This window comes from Vulpes vulpes, chromosome 5, assembly GCF_048418805.1.
Source record: "Vulpes vulpes isolate BD-2025 chromosome 5, VulVul3, whole genome shotgun sequence".
In the NCBI taxonomy this organism is placed as follows: domain Eukaryota; kingdom Metazoa; phylum Chordata; class Mammalia; order Carnivora; family Canidae; genus Vulpes; species Vulpes vulpes.
In genome coordinates, this window is record NC_132784.1 from 33506584 (window position 1) to 33531981 (window position 25398).

Below are 25398 nucleotides of genomic sequence, written 5' to 3' on the forward strand. Positions count from 1 at the left end.
GTGAATCTTCAGTTTACTCCAGGGAAAGCAATAATATAAATTCTACCCTAAAATATACTGTTCATGATCTTCTTTTTTTTTTTTAAGTGTTCATTACTTTTTTTTTTTAAAGATTTTTATTTATTTATTCATAGAGACACACAGAGAGAGAGAGGCAGGGACAGAGGCAGAGGGAGAAGCAGGCTCCATGCAGGGACCCGACGTGGGACTCGATCCTAGGTCTCCAGGATCACACCCTGGACCGAAGGTGGCGCTAAACTGCTGAGCCACCTGGGCTGCCCTGTTCACTATCTTCTAAAATGAAAACCAACTTATAGCTCTGAGTACTAAATGGTAGGTAATAATTTAATTAATAGCTTCAAAGTATTTTATATGTGCTAAACCACTTACACCTCAAACAAAGGAAGTAAGGATTCCCCATGTTACAGACAAGGAAACAGACACAGAAAAGTAGCACAAGGTCAAACAGCTAGAAAGTAGTAAAACAAGAACTTCAATCTGGGGCACCTGACTCTGGGCATCCTCCCCAGTTTGAATGTTAAACAAACCGCTGCTTGAGTGCAATCTTGTTCAAACTGCTAAACTCACTCTCCCCCAACAAGTTAGTTTTCAGTTTCCCTATGTACAAACACCTTAAACATACTGAATAGGAGAAATGCAAAGTCAAGTCTTGCTTATAAGGAAAGGATAATTTAATATCATCTAATCTGTATCCACATCATCAAAAAATAGAATATATGTAAGAGCTTCTTGATCTGATAGAGTATAGAAGAGTGACTGACACTTTTATTTTTTTAAGATTTTATGTATTTATTCATGGGAGACACAGAGAAAGGCAGACACAGGCAGAGGGAGAAGCAGGCTCCATGCAGGGAGCCGGACGTGGGACTCGATTCTGGGTCCCCAGGGTCACACTCCGGGATGAAGGCAGACACTCAACCACCGAGCCACCCAGGGATCCCAAGACTGACACTTTTGATTTCACAAATCACCACTAGTATTTTGGCGGGGCACGGAGGACAGTTAGGAAGGAGGGGGGAAAACCACATCAAAATCATCTTTTACTGCCTTGTAACACTGTAAACCATCTATTAAAAAGGCAAAAGGAAAAAAAAAGGCAAAAGGGAGGTGCCTGGGGGGCTCAGCAGTCAAGTGTCTACCTTTGGTTCAGGACATGGTCCTGGGATCGAGTTCCGCCATCAACCTCCCTGCATGGAGCCTGCTTCTCCCTCTGCCTGTGTCTCTCTGCCTCTCTGTCTCTCATGAATAAATAAATAAAATCTTTAAAAAAAAATTAGAAGAAACTAAAGAAAATCTTCCTTGAATGGGACAGTGATAGCTGTCACAAACAAGTCTCAGTGGTAAAGAAATATTAAATGTTCCATAGAGTGCCATAGGAGAGGTATTTATCATTCAGGTATCAGCAGTTATAGGTCCATTAAAAAAATGTTAGAAAGACAAATATCATATGATTTCACTCATATGTGGACTTTCAGAAACAAAACAGATGAGCATATGGAAAGGAGGGAAACAAACCATAAGACACTCAACTACAGAGGACGAGCTGAAGATTGATGTAGGGAGGTGGGTGGCGGACGGCCTAGATGAGTGATGGGCATCAAGGAGTGCCCTTGTGACAAGCACTGCACGTGGTATGTAAGTCATGAGTCACTGAATTCTACTACTGAAACCAATACCGCACTGTAGGCTAATGATTAGAATTTAAGTAAAAATTTAAAAAATAATATTAAGGGTAGTCTGAAAGATGGGAACAAGATTTATTATTCCAAAAGAAGACCTGAAGATGCCAATAAACCAATGTGAACTTGAGTCCTAAAAAGGAAAGGATAAAAGGATGACCAATACCAAAATGTCTCAGGTTACTAGAAACAATATTCTCACCACTGGGATTTAACAAATGTTGCTGATTGACAGATAACTGAAATAGAAAAGAAGACTATGAGCAAAAATATTTTTTAAAATTTTATAAAAGACAGGGGTGCAGATTGAGTGTTTGCCTTTGGCCTGGGTGGTGGGCTTTGGTCGTGATCTCGGCATCCTGGGAGTCCCGGGATTGAGCCCCAAATCAGGCTCCCTGCTCAGCGGAAGTCTGCCTGCCCCCTCCCCAACTTGTGCCCTCTCTCTCAAACGAATAAATAAAATCTTAAAAAAAAAAAAAAGAAAAAAAAAAAAACCTTGTAAAAGACAAAGTGAAAAACCAAAAGGGGCGGGAAGGGAAAAGGTTAGATCTGGGGGACACAAGGCAACCAAGGAAAGAAAAAAAAAAAACATAACAGGAGATTTCCAAAAAATTACATATCCTTAAGTTTTATTTTGATATCTAGGTGACTGATTATTGAATTATCAGTTGTCAAGTTTCTGGAGTTTGGAATTCTATAGTATATACTACAAACAAGGTCTAGTCTTTTAACACTCAAAACACTTTTTTCTTTTTAAGATTTTATTTATTTATTCATGAGTGACACGCAGAGAGGCAGAGACACAGGCAGAGGGAGAACTGGCTCCATGCAGGGAGCCCGACGTGGGACTAGATCCCGAGTCCCCAGGATCACGCCCTGAGCTGAAGACAGATGCTCAACCGCTGAGCCAACACTCAACATACCTTTAAAGTTCTTTCATTTAAACCAAAAAAGCAGCATAGAGACAAATCTACCAAAGAACACTGCTATAGTATTATGTTGCATATTTACTTGTAGAAAAATCATCCTCACCCTCTTGCCTTACTTTCAAACTATAATCGAAATAAGCTTAGAATTATAAGGAATAAAAATATCTATTTTTAATTATCAACATCATCAATTCACATGAAACAAAAATATAAATTACAATATGCCTTTTCTCTTAAATGCTAAAAGAGCAGAAACAATATTCCTTTTTATGATTATACTACCCTGATCATAAAACCATATGAAAGAACTAAGTCCAAAACCAGCTAAAACTATGAAAATGAAGAGAAACAAGACAGGGGAACTTGCCCAAGGACACCGACATTTCACTGTGGTTACTGGTGGCAGAACAGAGAACAGTGTAGAAGGACCAAGCAGGGACATGGTCCTCATATAAGAAATGTACTATATGGAAGAGAGTGTCTCAGAATCAGGAGGGAAGGACAGACGACTCAGTAGTGATCAGACAACAGATTATTATCTACTACAGCTGATTATCCAATCAAATTGCTCCTCAGATCCTACACAAAGATCAAGTCCTGGTGGATGAAAGACCTACCTGTGAAAATCAAAACTCTAAAAAACCTTCAGAAAAAAATATGGCAAGATCCTTATAACCTCAGGGTAGAGAAGGCTTTCTTCAAACAAGAAAAATGAAATCAAGGGAGACAGTACCAACAATTTAAAACTTAAATTTTCTTAATAACAGACATCAGAAAGTAAAAAGCAACAAACAAAGGACGTACATACACGGAACTCTAAAACTCAGTAAAACAAAATAATCCAATAGAACAAGTAAAATTAACCAGGTAAATTCAGAAAAAGAAGAGATTAGCCAAGAAATAGATGAGAAGATGCTCCATTTTACTAGCAATGAAGTTGAAATGAAAACACTGCCCTATTTCACTCCCATCAAACTGGCAGAGATCTAAAAATATAATACCCAGTGTTCTTAAGAATGTGGAACAAGAAAGAACCTCACTGCCACTGCTGGTGGGAGTAAAATTCCCCACAAGCACTTGGAAAGGCAGTTCTGCACTAATATTTTGCAAGTTTGCACTATCTTTAAATAAGGAATTCTCCTTCAAGATACAATCCCTAGAGAATCTCTCACGTAAACGAAAATATCAGTAAGAAGATCCACTGCACTGTTGTCTGTGGCAAAAACCTGGCAAAAACTTCATGCCCATCAACAGGAGACTGTATATTTATACAGTGGAATACCACACAAGTGTTAAAATTAACGAACTAGAGCTACAAATATCAGCAATAATTCACAAAATGGTGAGTGACAATATACAAATGACAATGACACTATTTTTAGGAAGTTTAAAAGCAGGCAAAACAATACCCCGTATATATGTGTGTGTATCATTTATAAAATACAATCATATCTTTTTGGAGAGTGTTTAAATCTGAGAAAGGAGGAAAAAATAGGATTAGGTAGCTGCTAAGTATACCAAAGAATCTCAACTCTGTCTTGAATGTTTTCTTAAAATAAAAAACAAAGTGTGGCCAGATATTAGGTTGACAGAGCTGGCTGACGGTAAAAGGCCTGTGTGTCACATCCTGTACTTTATGCTAAAATACATCAATTAAGAATTTTAAGTATCTGAAGGCTTAAGGCTGTAAACAAAATATAGAAATTAACTGTTAAAGTGATCCTTCTCATCCATAACCAAAAAATTTAATTGTAATTTTTTGCAAAGATTATATCAACCCCATTGTGTTCAAGATCTGCCTTAACAAGTAAATGTAAAAAAAAATTAAAAAAATAAAAAAACAAGTATGTAAATGTTATAAATCTGAACATATCAAGTAAATTGTATTGTATGAGCGCTATCAGTAGTTTTATGTAAGCGTTTTATTTTTTATTTAAGTGTGTGTGTGCGCACACACGTGCGTGCTTGCTTCAAGTAAGCTCTACACCCACCCTAGGTTTAGACTCAGGACCCCTAGATCAAGAGTCGCACACTCCGGACTGAGCCAGCAAGATGTCGCTAGTAAGCATTTGATAAAATTTCACTGGAGAAAAAATTCCAGGACCAAAGGCCTGGAAATTCAGATTTCACTTAAAAAGTCTCCTTTCGGGGGCGCCTGAGTGGCTCAGCTGGTTAAGCCTCCAACCCTTGATTTCAGCTCAGGCCATGATCCCCAGGTTGTGAGATCGAGCCCCCCGGCTTGGCTCCGCACTGGGTATGGAGCCTGCTTTGAGTTCTCTCTCTCTTTGCCTGCTCCTAGCCCTCCCAACCCCCACCACTGCTCTCCCATATGTGTGTGCTCTCTCTCTCAAATATATAAATATATCTTAAAAAAAAAAAAAAAAAAAAAAAACCTCTAGGGGCATCTGGGTGGCTCAGTCGTTTAAGAATCTGCCTTCTGCTCTGGTCATGACCCTGGGGTCCAGGGATTGAGCCCTGAGCTGGGTGCCCTGTTCTGTGGGGAGTCTGCTTCTCCCTCTCCCTCTAACCTCCCCCCTCCCAGCCCTCACTCATGCTCTTTCTCTCTCAAATAAAATTAAAAAAAAAAAAAAAAAGCCTTTCATTTTTTAAAATTTATTTATTTATTTATTTATTTATTTTTAAGATTTATTTATTTATTCATGATAGAGAGAGAGAAAGAGGGGCAGAGACACAAGCAGAGGGAGAAGCAGGCTCCATGCCGGGAGCCTGACATGGGACTCGATCCCAGGACTCCAGGATCGCGCCCTGAGCCAAAGGCAGGCGCCAAACCGCTGAGCCACCCAGGGATCCCCTCATTTTTTTTTTAAAAAAGATTTTAATCATTTATTCATGAGAGGACAGAGAGAGAGAGGCAGAGACACAGGCAGAGGGAGAAGCGGGCTCCATGCAGGGAGCCTGATGTGGGACTTGATCCCGAGACCCCGGGGTCACGTGCCCTGGGCCAAAGGTGGCGCTAAGCCACTGAGCCACCCAGGGATCCCCCAAAGTCTCCTTTCAAGATAAAAGTTCCCACTTCAGTCCACTGTGTCATTTACAGAGATGGAATTAGAGCTCAGCTTTGTGGGACATAAATTGTTAGGAAGGCAATACCAAGGTCGTTAAAAAAAAGAGAAAGGCTATCTATCAGTAAATTGAAAATGGCACAAAGGCAGAAAGTGGACAAAAAAAATAAAAGGTTACCTGGCTTGAGTGGGAGAGAAAAATGATGTGCAAGAACTAGAGTTGGGGAGAGAACAAATCCTGACTTGGGAAGCAATGCGGTAAGACTGGAAAAATTGGTGTAGAATATAAGGAAATGCCACCTTCCATTTTAACAATATCGCTCCATCTTCCTGCTGTGGCTCCTCCCTCAGAGGGGCGCCCTCCTCTTGGACTCCTCTGGGCACGGCTGCCCTGCAAGAACCCTGCAGGCCACTCTCACACCTGGAGGTAGAGGACGGCTGGACATGTGTGGATATATTTTCTTTTTTTGACCGACAGAGCTTGAAAGGAATTTTATCCATCACAACAAAAATCCAGATTTGAAGAAATCAAATAAAATATTTGGGCAGCCCGGGGGCCCAGCGGTTTAGCGCCTGCCTGCAGCCCAGGGTGTGATCCTGGAGACCCGGGATCGAGTCCTGCGTCGGGACCCTGCATGGAGCCTGCTTCTCCCTCTGCCTGTGCCTCTGTCTCTCTGAATAAATAAATAAAATCTTAAATATATAAATATATATTTAATGAGCTCTGATGCCACCACGGCTAGCACACCCTCCGGGGTTTGCAGGATCGGACTCCAAGGAGAAAAACGCACCTGCCGGGGGTCCGTCGCCCCGGCCTGCGGCCTGCTTCCCCCGCCCCTCACGGGCCAGCACCAGGTGCAACGCCTCTGCTGGGTCGTGGCCCAGCACCGCGTTTCCTCGGGGACCGAGGTGGGAGCCTCTTCCCCACACGGGTGACGTCAGGCAGCAGCGCTCGGCCGCCAGCGAGACTGCGTGAGTGCAACGTGGCCTCATCTTCATCACCCTTAATCATGGAGTGACCTCATCATACACACAGCTGGACGTGGTTCCTTTGTGTGGGCAGCCCGGCTAGGGGCGGCTGGGGGCGCGCGTGTGCCCGCGGCCCAGGGCGTGACCCCGGGGGTCCTGGGATCGAGTCCTGCGTTGGGGCCCTGCACGGAGCCTGCTCCTCCCTCCGCCTGCGTCTCTGCGTCTCTCTGTGTCTCTAATGAATAAATAAATAACTTAAAAAAAAAAAAAAAAAGAAAGGAGGGGGAAAGAGCGGGAGGAGGACATCACCTTCTAGAGGAAGCCTGCGCCGGGACCCCCGTGGGCTCTCCCGGGAAGACGGGATGTGCACGGCCTACGGCTCCGGGCCCGCCGCCGCCCTGCGCCCCGCGCCGCCCCGCCTCCTGCGGGGCCCGAGACCCCTGACCCCGGGGTCGGCACGACAGCTCACTGAACGACGAGGTCAACACAAGAATGACGCGCCCCCCCCCCCCCGAAAAAAAAGAGAAAAAAAAAAGCCACGAATGGTGATAAATACGTGAGTCCCAAAGGGCAAATGAACGGGCCACGACCGCAGGCGAGCGTATTCCCGGAGGCGCCCCGCTAAGTGACAACCGCTCCCGCTACTTGTTCCTACTGCGGGGCTGTTTCAGGGTAAAAGCGGATTTAAGTCCCGAGAGCCTGACGGTCCGAGGCTCCCTCCACGGGGCGGACGAGGCGCTCACAGCGCACGCTCCCTCCTCGTCGTCGTCGAAAGGTTTTAGTGACTCCCGGTCCCGGGACCGAGGCCGGGACCCAGGCCGAGGGAGCGGCGGGGGCCCCGCGGGCGCCGGGTCACGGCCTGGGCCGCCGCCCACCCTCCGGCAGCCGCGCCCGCCACCTACCCACGTCCTGCTCAAAGGGGTTGGCCGCGAACAGGGGCATCCTGCCGCCGCCCGGGCGCGGCCCCGACCCGACCCCGAGCCTCCGCGGTCCGGCCGAGGCGCGGCGGCTGCTCCGGGCGGGGTGGCCGCGGCCGCCGCTTCCTAGTCGGCTCGGCTCCGCCCCCGCCGCGCACTTCCGTCGCGCACTTCCGCCCCGCAGCTGCCCGGCGCCCGCCTGACGGGCCAGCCCCGGGCCTGCGCTCCGGCCCGCCCCCCCCTCGCGGGAGCAGCGCCCGCCGGCCCGCGGATGCTCTGAGCGCCCCCGGCGCCCCCGCCTCCCGGGAAGAGGCGGCAGCCCCTCCCCGGGCTCCGCTAGGGCGCTCAGGCGGCCGCCGCGGCCACCTCCCCATCGCTAGGACCCCGGCCGGCCACGGAGCAGGGGGCCTTCGGGGGCCGGACGTGGTCGCGCGAGACTTGGGCGCTCGCAGAGCCCCGGAGGGGCCGGCCGTGCGGGGCCGCCCTGGCTCTCCCGCCCTTCGCGCTGTCCCGCTGCGCGCCGCCGCCCCCAGGTTGCGGACCGTCGGGCCGCTGCTCCCGCGCAGAGCCGGTCCCCAGGTTAGGCGGACGACGGGCAGGTGCGCTTTCCCGGCCACGCCCCCGCGCCGGCCACGCCCCCCGCGTGCTGTTACGTAGTTACGTAGCTTCGTGGTTCTTACGTTCCCCGGCACCGCCTCCTCCGGGCGGCCCGGGTTCGGCAGCTGCTGCATTCTCGACATCCGGAGCAGCCGAGCGGCCCGCGGAGCGCCGGTGCGCCCCGGGCGCCGGCCGGCGGCGGGCTCTGATGGAACTCGGGGTCTTCCGGTCGTTCCTTGATGTCAAAGGGTTATTTGCGACAGTTTAACCGCGGGTCAGACAAAGCCGGTTTACAGCCTCGGGTGTAGACGGGGCCCCGGGGGCGGGGCGCCTGCCGTGCCCTGGGCGTGACCCCGGGGCCCGGGATCCAGTCCGCGTCGGGTCCCCGCGGGGCCTGCCCCTCCCTCGGCCTGGGTGTTAGGAACAACTAAATACAGCGTGTTTTCTGTTAAAGGGCTCCCGGGAGAGGGCACCCGGTGTTCGGAGACGGCCCACGCGGAGTCGCCGAGTGTCGGGCCGGCGGAAGCCCTGGGAAGGGCCCCGACGGGACCTCGACGGCCTCACCTGCTGCGGGTCCGCTCGGGACGGCCCGTCCCCGTCTGCCGCTGCCCGCTGTGCGCGCACACCCTCCCCAAGGTAAATCTGGGATAGCTTAGCGCTGGCATCCAAGGCCCTAAATACTCGTTTAGCGGTGTTGAGCGTCACATTGACGTAGTAGTGATCTGACGTCACGGTGCCCGAGGCGCGCCGAGGTCATAGCGCTGAGCCACTGCAAGAGCCCGACTAGGGGCCAACCGGCCTTCGGAACGGGAAGCACTCACGATTGATTGATTGATTGATTTAATTTGATTTATTTATTCATGAGAGATACAGAAAGAGAAGCAAAGACCCAGGCAGAGGGAGAAGCAGGCTCCATGCAGGGAGCCCGACGCGGGACTCAATCCTGGGACCCCGGGGTCACGCTCTGGGCCGAAGGCAGACGCTGAGCCCCCCCAGGGATCCCCAGCACCCACGTGTTAAGGATGCACCTCAGCTTGGGCTGACCACGCTCAAGACTCCGGTGTTTACCTGCCCCCGCTTGTTCTCAGTCCCTGGGTGAGCTCCGCTCATTAGCGGAGTCGCTAATGACCCCAGGAGTCGCTAGGAGCCAGACTTAAAGAAGGATGCTCAGACTGTTCACGCACCTTCACCTAATGAAGTCATTGAAAAATTAAAAACGTACGTCAGCGGCAGATCCAGAAGCCCTGGCGTGTAAAGAAATGCAGCTTTTTGGGGGGCAGCCCAGGTCACTCAGCGGTTTGGCACCTGCCTTCGGCCCAGGGCGTAACCCCGGGTCCCAGGATCGAGTCACGCATCGGGCTCCCTGCATGGAGCCTGCTTCTCTGTCTACCTGGGTCTCTGCCTCTCGCACCCTCTCTGTCGTGGATGAACAAATAAAATCTTTAAAAAAAAAGAAAGAAATGCAACTTTTACATTTTTCTGTGGGATCACCCCTTTAGAGCTCCTATCACAGGGACAGTGGTAACCCCCAGGAAGGCCACGAGGGAAGATGACCCTAGTCACCGGTCTAGAAACACTGGAGATGGTCGGTGCATCTAGCGTCTTGGAGAGACCTTAGCATGGTCTTCAAAGGGACCCGAGTTTGGTTTGTTTTCTTAAGACTATAATCTGCCCCTGTGGCTACAGTAGCTAATAAATCAAGTGCTTTATGAATTCTCTCTCTTGCTCTCTCTTTTTCTCTATGTTTCAGTTTAGATAATTCTCTCTCTGATGAATGGTATGTTGTTTTTCATGAATCTCCAAAGCACTTTATTTGGGTTATTTTTTTTAATAGTTTTCTTCTTTTGGAATGATTTTAGATTTACAAAAACGTTAACAAAAAATAGTACAGAGGGAAGCCCCGGTGGCACAGCAGTTTAGTACCGCCTTCAGTCCAGGGCGTGATCCTGGAGACCCTGGATCGAGTCCCACGTCAGGCTGTCTGCATGGAGCCTGCTTCTCCCTCTGCCCCCCCCCCCTGTCTCTGAATAAATAATCTTTTTTAAAAAAATAGTACAGAGAATTCTCACTTACCCTTCACCCCGTTTCTCCCATTGTTAAGTGAGGTCTTAGAGTTCCACGAGATTGTGTTAAAGCTAAGAAACCAATACTGGCTTATTGTCATTCAGTAAACTCCAGACTTTATTGCATCTTACCAATGTGTACATCAGTGTCCTCTTTCTTCCTCCTCCAGATCCAACCCAGTTGTGTCAGAGTTCCCCAAGACTAGCCTCTCATTTATTGATTTGCCAGGACATGATGTGACAGATGCATAACCAACTAAGCCACCCAGGAGCCCCGGAGAGACTTAAGTGAGGTCAGGCATGTGGTTCTCTGCACTGTCGAGCTACACCAAAGCTCCCTGTAGCCCTGTGGTTGGGTCTCCGATGTCCTTGAGCTTGTGCCTCCAGCTCAGCCGGCCCAGCCCCAGCACACCTGCTCACAGGCTTGCCTGTCCCCCTCTAGGTGAGCCAGGAGTTCCCCTTCCCCCTCCGTAAAACCCCCAGTTCGTCAGCTCTCCTACAGGTCAGTTTCTCTTGGGGTCAGGCTTATCTCAGAACAGCTCCGTTTCCCCTCCCCCAGCCAGAAGCACCAAGAGATTTTCTGAGATCTCCACTGTGAGAACACCGTAGCCCTCCCGGAGGTAACACTCAAAAACGATGTTGTCCAAAAAGGATGTTGTCCCGTTGCCGGGTTCCCTCCTAAATTTTTAACCCTCAGCTTTGTTCACACTGAGCTTGTAGCAGTTGCCAGTTGCGGATTAGCTTTTTCTACTCCAGCAAGTTGTGGTTCTTTATAACTGCCTGTCTGTCTCCAATTTGGGGGCCCACCGTTCGCCCTGCGACCTCAGTTCTCCGATGGATCTAAGAATTGCTGATTTACAGTTCAGCTTTTTCCCCCTTGTCATGTGGATGAGAGAGACAATTTCTTTTTTAAGTTTTTTTTAATTTTAATTCCAGTGTAGTTAACATACAGTGTTTCAGGGACACCCAGGTCGCTCGGCGGTTGAGCATCCGCCTTCGGCTCAGAGCGTGACCCTGGGATCCAGGATCGAGTCCTGCATCAGGCTTCCTGCATGGAGCCTGCTTCTCCCTCTGCCTGTGTCTATGCCTGTCTGTGTCTCTCATGAATAAATAAATAAATAAATAAATAAATCTTTAAAAGAAAAACATACAGTGTCATACTAGTTTCAGATGGACAACGGTAATTAAATAGTTCCATTGCTAATCAACATTCCAATGCTAATCAAGATTATTGTACTTTTTAATTTAAATTCAATTAATTAACATATAATGTATTATTGGTTTCGGGGTAGAGGTCAGTGATTCATGAGCCTTACATAACACCCAGCGCTCGTTACATCACATCCCCCCCTTAATGCCCGTCACCCAGTGACCCTGTCTGCCCACCTCCTCCCCTCCAGCAACCCTCAGTTTCTTTTCTATGATTAAGAGTCTCTTATGATTTGTCTCCTCTGATTTCATCTTGTTTTATTTTTTTCTCTTCCTCTATGATCCTGTTTTGTTCCTTAAATTTTACATTTGAGACCATATGATAATTGTCTTTCTCTGATTGACTTATTTCGCTTAACATAATATCCCCTAGTTCCATCCTCATTGCAAATACCAAGATTTCATTTTTTTAATGGCTAAATAGTCCACTGCATATACGTACCACGTCTTTATCCATTCATCTGTCGATGGACATCTGGGCTTCTCCGTAGTTTGGCTGCTGTGGACGTTGCTGCTGTGAACACTGGGGTGCAGGTGCCCCTTCGGATCACTATGTTTGTATCCTCTGGATAAATCCTCAGTAGTGCAGTGGCTGGGTCGTAGGGCAGCTCTATTGTTAACTTTACAAGGAACCTCCACCAGTTTGCGTTCTCGCCAAGGGTGTAAGAGGGCTCCTTTCTCCACATCTTACCAACATCTGTCATTTCCTGACTTGTTGGTTTTAGCCATTCTGACAGGTGTGAGGTGGTGTCTCATTGTGGTTTTGATTTGTATTTCCCTGAATCCGAGTGATATTGAGCATTTTTTCATGTATCTGTTGGCCATTTGTAGGTCTTCTTTGGAGAAATATCTGTTCATGTCTTCTGCCCGTTTCTTGCCTGGATTATTTGTTCTTTGGGTGTAGAGTTTGATAAGTTGTTTATAGATTTTGGATACAGGCCTTTAACTGATTTGTCATTTCCAAACATCTTCTCCCATTCTGTAGGTTGCCTCTTAGTTTTGTTGACCATTTCCTTTGCTGTACAGAAGCTTTTTATTCTGATGTAATCCCGATAGCTTATTTTTGCTTTTCTTTTCCTTGCCTCGGCAGACAGATCTAGGAAAATGTAGCTATAGCCACTGTCGGAGAAATGACTGGCTATGTTCTCTTCTAGGATTTTTATGATTTCAGGTCTCACAATTAGGTCTTTAATCTATTTTGACTTTATTTTTGTGTATGGTGTAAAAAAGTGGTCCAGTTTCATTCTTCTGCATATAACTGCCCAGTTTTCCCAATATCATTTGTTAAAGAGACTCTCTTTTTCCCATTGCATGTTCTCTCCTCCTTTGCTGAAGATTGATCATACAACTGTAGGTTTATTTGTGGGTTTTCTGTTCTATTCTGTTGATCTATCTGTCTTTGGTCTTTGGGCCAGCACTGTACTGTTTTGATTACTACAGCTCTGTAATATGACTTGAAGTCTGGAATTGTGATACCTCCAATTTTGTTTTCCTTTTTCAAGATTGCTTTGGCTATTCAGGGTATTTTGTGGTTCCATACAAATTTTAGGATTGTTTGTTCCAGTTCTGTGAGAAATGCTATTGGTGTTTTGATAGGAATTGCATTAAAGTGTAGATCGCTTTGGGTAGTACAGACATCTTAATAACATTTGTTCTTCCAATCCATAAGCGTGGACTGTCTTTCCATTTCTTTGTGTCATCTTCAGTTTCTTTCATCATTGCTTTGTAGCTTTCACAATACATGTCATTCACTTCTTTGGTAAAGTTTTTCCTAGGCATTTTATTATTTTTGGTGAAATTATAAACGGGATTGTTTTCTTAATTTCACTTTCTGCCGTTTCATTATTAGTGTATAGAAATGCAACAGATTTCTGAACAATGATTTTTGTGTCCTGCAACTTTACTGGATTCATTTATTCTCCTAGTTTTTTGGTGGAGTCTTTACGGTTTTCTATATGTAGTATCGTGTCATCTACAAATAGTGAAAGTTTTACTTCTCCCTTACCAATTTGAATACCGTTTTGTTTTCTTTTGTTTTGTTTTGTCTGACTGCTGAGGCTAGGACTTCCAGTGCTGTGTTGAATAAAAATGAATAAAAGTGGTGAGAGTGAACATCCTTGTCCTGTTCCTGACCTTAGGAGAAAGCTCTCAGTTTTTCCCCATTGAGTATGATGTTCACTGTGGGTTTTTCATATGTAACCTTTATTATGTTGAAGTATGCCTCTAAATCTGCTTTCTTGAGGGTTTTGCTTGTTTCGTTTTAAGTAAGCTCTACTTCCCAATGTGGGGCTTGAATTCATGAGGCCAGGATCAAGAGTCACAAACTCTAAACCAGCCAGGCGCCCCCTGTTGAGGGTTTTTGTAAATCACGAATTGATGTACTTTGTCCAGTGCTTTTTCTGCCTCTATTTAAAAAGATCAGTATCATTTTTATTCTTTCTCTTATTGATGAGATGTATATTACACTGATTGATTTGAGAATATTGAACCAAACTTGCGTCCTATGTATATATTCCACTTGATTGTGGTGAATGATTTTTTAAATGTATTGTTGGATTCAGTTTGCTAGTAGTTTGTTGAGGATTTTTGCATCTATGTTCATCAGAGTTATTGGCCTGTAGTTCTCTCTCTCTCTCTCTCTCTCTCCCCCTTTTTTTTTTTTTTCGGTGTCTTTATCTGGCTTTGGTATCAGGGCAGTGCTGGCCTCATAGTATGAATTTGGAAGCTTTCCTTCCTCTTCTATTTCTTTTGGAATGGTTTGAAAACAATAGGTTTCTTCTTTCTTATTCAAATATTTGATAGATTTCGTCCATGAAGCTGTCTGGTCCTGGACTTCTGTTTGTTGGGAGTTTTTTTTATTACAGATTCAATTTCATTGTTGGTAGTCAGTCTGTTCAAATTTTCTACTTTTTCTGATTCAGTTTTGGGATATTATACATATCTAGGAATGTAGCCATTTATTCTAGGTTGTCCAATTCTTTGGCATGTAATTTTGCATGATAGTCTCTTATAATCCTTTGTATTTCTGTGGTGTCAGTTATTTACCCTCTTTCATTTCCGATTTTAAGACTTCTCTCTCTCTCTCTTTTCTTGGTGAGTCTGGCTAGAAGTTTATCAATTTTGTTGATCTTTTCAAAGAACCAGCTTCTAGTTTCACTGATCTGTTTTTTTTTTTTTAATTTCTATTTCATTTATTTCTTTTTTAATCTTTATTGTTTCCTTCCTTCTGCTGCTTTTGTGTTTTGTTTATTGTTCTTTTTCTAGATCCTTTAGGTATAAGGTTAAGTTGTTTATTTGAGACTGTTTTTTGCTTCTTGAGGTAGGCCTGTATTGCTATAAAATTCCCTCTTAAATCTGCTTTTGCTGCATCCCCAAATTTTGGATCATTGTATTTTCATGTGTTACCATGTAATTTTTTATTTCTTGATTGACCCATTCATTGTTTGGTAGCATCTTATTTAACCTCCGTATATTTGTGCTCTTTCCAGTTTTTTCCTTGTGGTTGATTTCTAGTTTTATAGTGTTGTGGATGGAAAATATGCCTGGTATGACTTAACTCTTTGAATTTGTTGAGACTTTTGTTTTGTGGCCTAATAGGTGATCTATTCTGGAGAATGTTCCATGTCCACTTGAAACTAATGAGTATTCTGCTGTTTTGGAATGGAATGTTCTGAATATATCTGTTAAATCTATTTGGTCTAGTGTATCATTCAAAGCCATTTGTACCTTGTTGATTTTCTGTTTGGATGACCTGCCCATTAGTGTAAGTGGGGTGTTAAAGTCACCTGCTATTACTGCGTTACTATTAATTAGTTCCTTTATGTTTGTTATTAACAGTTGGGTTATTGGGTGCTCCCATGCTGGGTCCATAAATGTTTCTGGTTGTTATATCTTCTTGTTGGATTGTCCCCTTTATTACTACACGATGTCTTTCTTTGTCTCTTGTTACAGTCTTCGTCTTAAACTATATTTTGTTCTGAGACTGTTAACTATAGAGAATAAACAGAGGGCTGCTGGAGGGGAGGTGGACGGGGATGGGCTAAGTGGGTGATGGGAATTAAGGAGGGCACTTGTGATGAGCACTGGGTGTTATATCTAAGTGACGAATCACTAAGTTCTACTCCTGAAACCAGTGTTGCACTATATGCTAACTAGAATTTAAATAAAATCTTGAAACAATAAAGAAATAGAGTGTATTTTGTCTGATATATGTATTGCTGCTTTGGCTTTCTCTTGACATCCATTTGCATCATAAATGTTTCTGTATCCCTCATTTTGAATTTGCAGGTATTTTTAGGTCTGAAAGGAGTCTCTTCCAGGCAACATATAGATGGGTCTTATATTTTTATCCACTCTGGGAAGTAACAGCTCCTAAGCTCCTTAGATGCTGCACTAAAAACTGCAAGTTGACTGTCTTTTCTTCCTTGTTCAAGCATTGTTACCACAGTGTTTTGGGCTAATGTACTGGAAACCTTAAAGTAAGTTCTAACTGCACTATTATTCCAATTTTTTTAAACCTAATTTTTTCACTTATTTTTTCAAAACGTTTTTGCTGTTCCCTTTGCCCTTTCTCTCTGCCATTGCTTCCATTATATCCCAGGTTATTGTTTCCTCCATGTCTTCCAATTCTTCCTGTTGAAAAAAGGCACCAAATGTAGGGGGTGCATAGGGGCTGGGATTTACTTCCTGTTTTGTTAATTGAGTCACAAGCACATAAGGCTTCATCTCTCCCAGAAAAGGTCTTTTTTTCTTCTAAAGACATATGGGCTACCCTAGCCCTGTAGCATAAACCAACTTAATTATTCTGAACACCATTTTTATGGTTTTCTTCTCTTACTCAAGAACCTACCGGATTTTTCCTGCCATAGAAAGTTCAATCTAAAATGTCTTTGTCTTGGGCAGCCATAGAAAGTTCAATCTAAAATGTCTTTGTCTTGGGCAGCCCCATTGGCGCAGCGGTTAGCGCCGCCTGCAGCTCAGGGTGTGATCCTGGAGACCGGGGATCGAGTCCCACATCGGGCTCCCTGCATGGAGCCTGCTTCTCCCTCTGCCTGTGTCTCTGCCTCTGTGTGTGTGTGTGTGTGTGTGTGTGTGTGTGTGTCTTATGAATGAATAAATAAGATCTTTAAAAAATAATAATAAAATAAAATAAAATGTCTCTGATAAAGAACTCATTTTTCCTTACCCAGTACCCTTATTTTCCATGGCAGAACGCATCAGTTTTTGAAGCCAGATGAAACTTCAAGTCACAGCCCTGCCACTTACTATGTGATTTTGGGGAAAATACTTAAGTTCTAGGAACCTTTGGTTTTCTTATCTGTAAGTATACACTTCACAAGTTTGCTATGAAGATAAAATGGGATCATGAGAGCTTCTTATATAAAAAGTGCCCAATAGCACTTATTGCAGTACTTACAAAAGAACTTTCTGCAATGATGGATGTGTCCTATATTTGTGCTCCTCAATATAGTAACCATTAGCCACCTGTGGCTATTGATCCCTTGAAATGTAGCTAGTGCTTTTAAAGAACTGAATTTTAAATTTTATTTCATTTAAATTAAATAGCCACATGTAGCTTGTGGCTGTTATATTAGAGCAGCACTAGGCAATACCATGAAAATCAGCCGAAGGAGAAATAGAAGTGCTTTTTGTTAGTATTACTCGTGCTTCATTATATTTTACTTTCCAAAAATACATGCTTCTTTCGCCCAACTTCATCTTTTGCCTCTTTTCATTTCACATCTGGAAACTTAAGATCTGATTCAACATCTGTCTTCTGCAGAAGTATTCCTCCGTTGGTCCCAATCCACACATCTTCTGCTTCCCATCTTCCACTTCTACTTTTATTGAACAGATGGCCAACATTGCATTATTTTGCACAAAATGTTCTGTTAACCTACTGTGTGTGATAGGCCAAAGGCTCAATATAAGGATCTGTGTGGTTTTTAAATCCTGTGCCCTTCCCAACAAATTAAACCATTACTTAGAATACTACAAGCACTGCATTATGAACTAATGTTTGTGCCCCTCTTCCCGAACTTAGAGTTTGAAATCTAACACTTAATAGAATGATACTTGGAGGTGGGGCCTTTGAGAGGTAAATAAGTCATGAGGGTAGAGTCCTTATGAATAAGATTAGTGCCCTTAGAAGAAGAGGTGAGAGAGGTAGCTCACTCTTTTCGTCATCTGAGGATACCACAAGAACTTGGCAGTCTGTAACCCAGAAGAGGATCCTCACCAGAACCTGACCATGCCCATACCTTGATCCCAGACTTCCAGCCTCCAGAACTGTGAGAAATAAATTTCTGTTGCTTATAAACACCCAATCTATGATATTTTGTTACAGCAGCCCAAGCTAAGACGCACTTGAATAGCCCTATGTTTGATTGATTACTTCTTTTACCTCTCTAATTCCTTCCTCTCGCTTTCCAGTCCTAACCACTGTTCTCCTGAAGCTGGCTGAAAAGAACAAAGAAGTGCCCAAATAGCCAATAAAATTCTTACTCTTTTCTTTGTGTTACTTTATTTTCCCCACTCCTGCACAATGGATAAAAGTACCTTTCAGGTATATTATATTTCTCACAGTTTATATATAGTAAACATTAGGTGCCTACCATTTGCAAAATATGAGGGGTGGGTAAGGGTTGATGACAGGGAGACATGAAAATGATAATAGTAACTGCCCTCAAATGAGTTTGTTCAGATGGGAGGGCTCATCTATGAAAATGATTGATTAATGGTAGAGAATACATAGGCAAAAGACAGAAATACCAAGTGTTGGCTAAATAGAACAATAGTATTTTGGTATGTATGCATTAAAATATTTTAATTACCTAATTGAGGGTAGTTAGCCCAACAAATTTGGTGTTGGTAATGATTATGATTGTAATTAAAAAGATGTGTCTCAAATGAAACTCACAAATTGAATAGATTGGATCCTTAGCAAATTAAAAAGAGAAAGAAACTGTATGGACAGTGTAGAAATAAAGATCACCTTGGAAATCAGCTTATGAAAAAGTAAAGGATAAATGGAAATGACTAATATTGAAAGGTCATGTTAAAAGGGTTGAAGAAGAGAAAAAGATGCACAAATTCAGGAAATTGTGTGGGTGCACATGTGTGTGTATTTTAAAGAAAGATACTGAGGAGTCCAGCCCAAGATAGCAACAGGAAGAACTCAGCTCCTCCATGGGTTACCCCAAATTACACCTATCATAGGACAATTCCTCCTGTGGAAGAACTGAGGGCTGACCGAACAGCTATGGAACAGCCAGAGACAGATATTTTTCTAATTTGTCATGTTTTGATTTTTGTTCTTTTTTGGTTTTGTATTCTTTCTTCTTTCTTTTGTTATTTTCTTCTCTCTCTCTCTCTCTCTCTCTCTCTCTCTCTCTCCCTCCCTCTCTCTTTCCTCCTCTTCCTATAAAAAGCCACAGTTTAAAAGGATAACTATCGGGATCCCTGGGTGGCACAGCGGTTTGGCGCCTGCCTTTGGCCCAGGGCGCGATCCCGGAGACCCCGGATCGAATCCCACGTCGGGCTCCCGGTGCATGGAGCCTGCTTCTCCCTCTGCCTGTGTCTCTGCCTCTCTCTCTCTCTCTCTCTCTGTGACTATAATAAATAATAAATAAAAAAAATTTAAAAAAAAAATAAAAGGATAACTATCATACACAGCCACAGCTCAGGCCAGCCAACAAAACTCACCAGGCCCACTAGGGACACCATACATAAGATCATTCCTTCAAGTTTAGGAGAAGTAGCCATTCTACGTAATCCATAGAAACAAACTCAGAGGGGGCCTGAGTGGCTTAGTTAAGTGTCTGCTTTCGGCTCAATTCATGGTCCCAGTGTCCTGGGAACGGGCTCCACATGGCGGCGGGGGGGGGGGGGGGGTCCCTCACTGGGGGGCCTGCTTCTCCCTCTCCCTCTGCCTCCTACTCCCATGCTTGTACTTGCTTTCTCTCTGTCAAATAAATAAAAGAAACAAAACACAGAAAGTCAGGCAAAATGGGGAGACAAAAAAATACTCCAAAAGAAAGAAGAAGAAAAAAAAAAAAAAAGCAAAAGAATTCAATGAAACAGAGATAAGCAATGTGCCTGATAAAGAATTTAAGGTAATGATCATAAAGAAACTCACCAAGCTGGAGAAAAGAGTGAAGGAGCTCAGTGAGACTTCCAATAAAAAGAAACTATTAAAGGAACCAATCAGAGATGAGTAATACCATAATTGAAGTAAACACACTAGAGGAAATCAACAGTAGATTACAGGATGCAGAACACATCAATGATCTGCAAGGCAGGGTAACAGAAAGCACACAGGCTGAACAGTAAAAAGAAAATTTTTTTTTAATGATAGATTGGGCCCCTGGGTGACTCAGTTGGTCAAACATCTGCCTTCAGCTCAGGTCATGATCCAGGGTCCTGGAATCAAGCCCTGCTTCAGGCTCCTTGCTCAGTGGGGAGCCTGCTTCTCCCTCTCCCACGCCTCCTGCTTGTGTGCGCGCTCTCTCTCTGTCAAACAAATTTTAAAGAGTTTTAAATGAGGATAGATAAGAGATCTCTTGGACAACATTAAGAAAGCAAAGAGTCACATTATAGAGGTCCCAGAAGAAGAAGAAAGAGGAAGATATAGAAAATTTATTTGAAGAAGTAATAACTGAAAACTTCCCTAACCTGGGAAAGGAAATAGACATCCAAATCCAAAAAGCACAGAGTTCCAAATAAGATGAACCCAAGGAGTTCCACATCATAGTACATTATACTTAAAATGTCAAAGGTTAAAGATAAAAAGAAAATCTTAAAGGCAGTGAGAGAGAAACCAAAAGTCACCTACAAGAAAAAAAAAACCTATAAGGCCATGAGCTGATTTTTCAGCAAAAAAACTTTGCGGGCTGGAAGAGAGTGGCATGGTGTTCAAGGTGCTCAAAAAATAAAACCTATAACCAAGAATACTCTGATGTATCCAGCAAGGCTCTCATTCAGAATTGAAAGGGTAGCTACACCTGTGAAGAATGTAGCATAATATAAAACCGGTCAAATCACTACGTTGTACACCTGACACTAATGTAACATATGTCAACTATATTCACATTTAAAAAAAAAAATCTGAGAGGAAGTGTATTACCTTAAAAGTCCATAGATACAAAGGCCTAGCTTGATAAGACTCCTAGCAGAATTGGTTGATTCTCAGTAATTCTGTTTACTGGCAATATATCTGAAGAGTGGTATAATGTAATCACACCAAAATTAGCTTAATACTACTTCATAATTTATTTTAAAACTGGGAAATTATTCATTTTTCCCTTTATCATTATTACCCGGTCCTGCACAGTAGGTGGCGACATTGCCTCACTCCTGGAATCAACTGGGTTGGCCTTAACTGTAATAAAACTACAGGCAAACCTTGAAACAAATTTCAGGCACCTAAATTGCCCAAAATTAAAAACGTTGTCCTTGCAGAGCACCTGTCTGGCTCAGTCAGTGAAGCATGAGACTTTTGATCTCAGGGTCATGAATTTGAGCCCCATGGGCAGAGAGACTACTTAAAAAAATAATAAGAACATTGTCCTTTATTTACTTTTAAAAGTCACATGAATAATACATTGAGTTTAATAAAAAGTATTTGTTGACTAATTCATTTTGCCGATGAGTGTCAATAGACATTCTGTGCTATTTTAAAAAGTAATATTCACTTAATCTTCATCATGAGAATGTATTGTCCTTTTTAATTTTAATGTAAATAAATTATTATTTATACTTAATTTCATCTTGTACTGATAATTCAACAATGTTTATTGGGCCTATGATGATTGAACTCCATGAATCTCTTTAGAGGTTCGGTCAGAACAGTTATCTGGGCAGGGCAGGTGAAATATCAACACACAACTGACATTTAAAATATTGCTCTAATGCAATAGATAGCCACATTTACAGATGCTCTGGAGTTGCCATTTATCCTAAAATTTACCTCTTTTTACTTTAAAAGATGCAGCCTAACTTTAGCATTCAGAATTTACTCAATATTTGTACTCAGCTATATCTTCATAAGATGCAGCTTTTTAAGTCTTTGTTTCTCTAAAATAAATAAGAATTATTTTTTTAAAATATGTATCTTTATCTCCTGTCCAGTTTGGGTTCCCTTTTTTGATCTTTCCATGATCACTGTAGTCTTATCTGCAGTGATACATTCCAAGTAGAGACATAACATGGTTTTATAACAGGCAGGATTATATTTCTATTTTTGGTTTCCAGTAATTTCCAGGATACTAAATGTGAACAAATACCTTTAGGAAACAAGCCTCGAAGTCCTAAAATCCCCATTTTGGGCATAATCAGTACATTCCTTCTAACTCAACATACATGCAGCTTAAGTTGCTTTGCCCCAAATGTCCTGTCATGGTCTTACTTTAGTCAAAGTTTATCTGTTCCTTCTAGTCAAAAGCAATTGTCAGTTGAAACATTTCAAAGATTTATATAAGGAACAAGAAACCGCATTTGCTGCAGGAATTCACCATATTTTCTACCAGTATATTCACATTTTTAAAATATCTAAAATTTTTTAAATAGAAAAGGCATTTAAAATAATGCAGAAAACATTTAATTACTTTTCTATTAAACCATACTCCAGAACTGTGGAAATACTTTTATGGTCCTAGTTACACGGTATCTCAAGAAGAGTAGAATGACTCTTGAAAAAAATACAGAAAGACATCATCAGAGTGATAAACTATCAGGTCCTCCTATCTGGAAACCAGCCAAATGATTAAGGCTGTACCTTCAGAAAGATAGATGTCAAGAAGAAATATGATCAGAGTTTATAAATTAGCTCACACATGTATAACTCAGATCTTTTTCAAAACACGGTCATGCATTATTTCATTTGATTGTGAAAGTTTAACAAACAGCATTATAATCATTTTTAAAACAAACAGCATATAAAACTGTGACAGGAATTGGTAAAGTGGCCATAGACTGCCACTAAGTAACTAGTAGTGTATTCGGAGCGGGCAAGGTTTCTTTGTAGTTTGTTAGAGGCACATTTAAGACAATGAGCATAACTTAGTTAAAATTAAAGTCACACAATGGGCGATAAATTCCACTTTTAAAAATTCAGGTTGGTAAAGTCCTCCAAGTTAAGTAGTTCCGAAGAAGGTTAAGAACAATTTATAGTTGATACATTCACAATGGGTTGTTGGGAGAAAATAAAAGACCATTTCCTTCTACAAACCATCCCTGTGTTTAAGAGTCAAATCTTAGATGCTGAAAACAAATATCACATGACATCAAATAAATTCCTGTATTCTTCTAAATACCCTGTCGGAGTCTTACGCTACTACCAAATTTCTACTTCACCTTTAGTCATGAGAGTCACATCTTCCATATTCCACTTAAAATGGTTTAGCCTCGTGTCCCAAGTTCAGCAGCACACGAGCAGAGCTGGTGCAAATCAGTTATCAGAGAAATGACAGAATGAAACCCTAGGGGAACAGGGGAGTGACTTTACCTCTCCAACACCCAACATTTCCTGCCCCATTAGAAACAAAACGTCCGGGATCCCTGGGTGGCACAGCGGTTTGGCGCCTGCCTTTGGCCCAGGGCGCGATCCTGGAGACCCGGGATCGAATCCCACATCGGGCTCCCGGTGCATGGAGCCTGCTTCTCCCTCTGCCTCTCTCTCTCTCTTTGACTATCATAAGTAAATAAAAATTTAGAAAAAAAAAAAAAAAAAGAAACGTCCCTGATTGGATTTGTAAAGGAATCCCGAAGTTTAAACAGACAAATGGAAATCTCTTCCTTTGGCTAGTCCCAAATACCTTTAAGCGTTTTTGTTTAAGGGTGCCGACTCATTCATCAGAGCATGTGACTCTTGATTTTGGGGTCTTGAGTTCAAGCCCCACGGAGGGTGCATAGATTACGGTAAAAAGGGGAGGAGCCGCTGGGTGGCCCAGTCCTTAAGCCTCTGCCTTCCCCTCAGGTCATGATCTCCTGGGGTCCTTGGATCCTGCCTCTCCCTCTGCTCAAGCACTCTCTCCCAAGTAAATAAAATCTAAAAAGAAAAAAGAAAAAAAAAAAAAAGGAAGAAAGAGCACAAGCGGGAGGGGCCAAGAAAGAGGGGAAAAAAACGAAAGACCCTCCTTTCCCTCTGCCCCTCCCACTCGTGCTCTCTAAAAAAATGAGTAAATCTTTAAAAAAAAAATAAAAATTTAATTAAACAAAGGAAGAAAAGCCATTGTTTATTGACTGTATCTAATCTAATTGTAGCATAAATCAGGTTGTGATATTGACTCAAAGGTAAAGAAAGTATTGTTCTAAATACCCCACGATATTACTTTTTTATGACATTTATGAGGTTTTGTGTCAGAATCATCTTTCAAATAGGACTCATTTAACTAAATCAAAGAAGGTTGAGATGGCTTTCCAACTCCTTTAGGCAAAGATTACATGTCACACAAGACAGTGAAAACAAAGTATTTAGGTATTTTTCCATGAATTATCTTGAAGTTCTGAAGACACCCGAGAGGGGAACACTGAAGGGGCTCATTAAAGTGTTGATTGTGTCTGATGACCCAAATCATGCATAAAACTTCAAATTACTGAAAACAGTGTGACTTGAAAGGCTTCAAGGCCAGAGGTCCACATGCATCCGTGTAAGATCCATAATAATTCAAACCTTAGGTCTGCCTCACTCTTCCTACAACTCAGGGAAGGTGAGGAAAGAGCCGGAAGGAGCAGAAGCAAGCGAGCCCTGAGAACCAAGGGCAGAGCACCTGCCAGGTGGGGGCCGTGAGAGCTGGCAGCCGGCCGGGGCCACCGGGGCTGCAGGTCCCTCGCCCCAGGGCGAAGGTGGACGGTGTGGGGGACGGACGGGGGCAGTACAAAGTGAGGGTGCCCATCCCCAGACACAAACCGTCTAGCTGGACAGACTCCATGCGCCCCCCGGGAGGCCAGGGAACACTATGGGCCAGGAATTCGAGCGGCGGCCAAGAGGGATGTACGGCCGAGGGAACACCACATTGTTGGGGCCTTCAAAGTGGAGAGGAGCCTAGAGTGAGTGTGATGGATGAGAAGATCCACACGGTGACACACATGACACACATATGGGGCGAGCAGGGTCAAGGACAGGGGTGGCGCCAGAGCATCCGTGCCACGGGCACGTAAGCAAGCCAGCCTGCAAGGTCTATCAGCCCTACTTTCATTTCATTTTTTATTTTTATTTTTATTGTGGTAGAGTTGATACACAATGTTACCTCAGCATCAGGTGTATTTTTTTTTCAAGATTTATTTATTTAAGAGAGAGAGAGAGCGCGCGAGCGAGCACACATGGAGGGAGGGGCAGAGGGAGAGGGGGAGAGAGAATCCTAAAGCAGATTCCCTGCTGGTACGAGCGATGGGGGGCTGCACCCCAGGCCTCCCGAGGTTGCCGCCTTCAGCCCAGGGGGCCACCCCGGTACCTCTTCCGTGTTCCTCGATGCTTGGCCAACTTGGGGCCTGTAGACTAGAGGGGGGCCTGCCCGGCTCCGTCGGGGGAGCCCAGGCCCACGGAAGCCAAGGGGAGCAGGCCTGCGATGTGCGAACCAGGCAATCCCACCCGGACCTGCACCTGTCGCCGTCACCCGGCTCCTGCAGCCCGGCCGGACCCGCACCTGCCCCGACCCGCACCTGCCATCATCCCAGGGTGCCTACAGCCCAGGTCCGACTGCACCTGCCCCGACCCGCACCTGCCCCGACCCCCACCTGCCCTGACCACCACCTGCCCCGACCCCCACCTGCCGCCATCCCAGGGCGCCTACAGTCCAGGCCCGACCCGCACCAGCCCCGACCCGCACCTGCCTCGACCCACACCTGCTGCCGTCACTCAGCTCCCGCAGCCCCCAGTGCCCACGGCCCCGCAACAGGGAGCCTGGGCCCAGGTGGCAGGGTGCACCTGCTGGGCCTGCGCAGGTGCAAGGGGTCGTTGGAGCCCAGGCTCCCTGCCTGCCCTCTGCTGCCCC

The 25398-nt window shown here is 44.1% G+C and overlaps 1 protein-coding gene and 1 long non-coding RNA gene across 12 annotated transcripts in view; one reads left to right on the forward strand and one right to left on the reverse strand.

Annotated features, from left to right (window-relative positions):
- STAM2 (signal transducing adaptor molecule 2) overlaps positions 1-7914 on the reverse strand; it is a 45147-nt gene extending 37233 nt beyond the window's left edge. For 2 of the 8 annotated variants that reach the window (XM_026008034.2, XM_026008033.2), the window contains exon 1: positions 6444-6788. In XM_026008034.2, the coding sequence (XP_025863819.1) occupies positions 6444-6651 (208 nt within the window). In that variant the 5' untranslated portion in view covers positions 6652-6788. Of the gene's footprint in view, positions 1-5952; positions 6226-6443; positions 6789-6930; positions 7019-7523 lie in introns of those variants that run through there. The other 6 variants (XM_072757811.1, XM_072757807.1, XM_072757809.1 and 3 more) reach the window with 6 other exon arrangements.
- Positions 7915-8039: 125 nt separating this feature from the next.
- LOC112926881 (uncharacterized) lies at positions 8040-17916 on the forward strand. 4 transcript variants are annotated; one of them, XR_003236426.2, is made up of 3 exons: positions 8069-8771; positions 15695-15885; positions 16618-17916. It is a non-coding gene; the product is annotated as an uncharacterized lncRNA (long non-coding RNA). The 4 variants fall into 4 exon arrangements; XR_012001529.1 differs by having other exon boundaries at positions 8040-8771; positions 9003-17916; XR_012001530.1 differs by having other exon boundaries at positions 8040-8771; positions 9009-17916.
- Positions 17917-25398: the final 7482 nt, after the last annotated feature.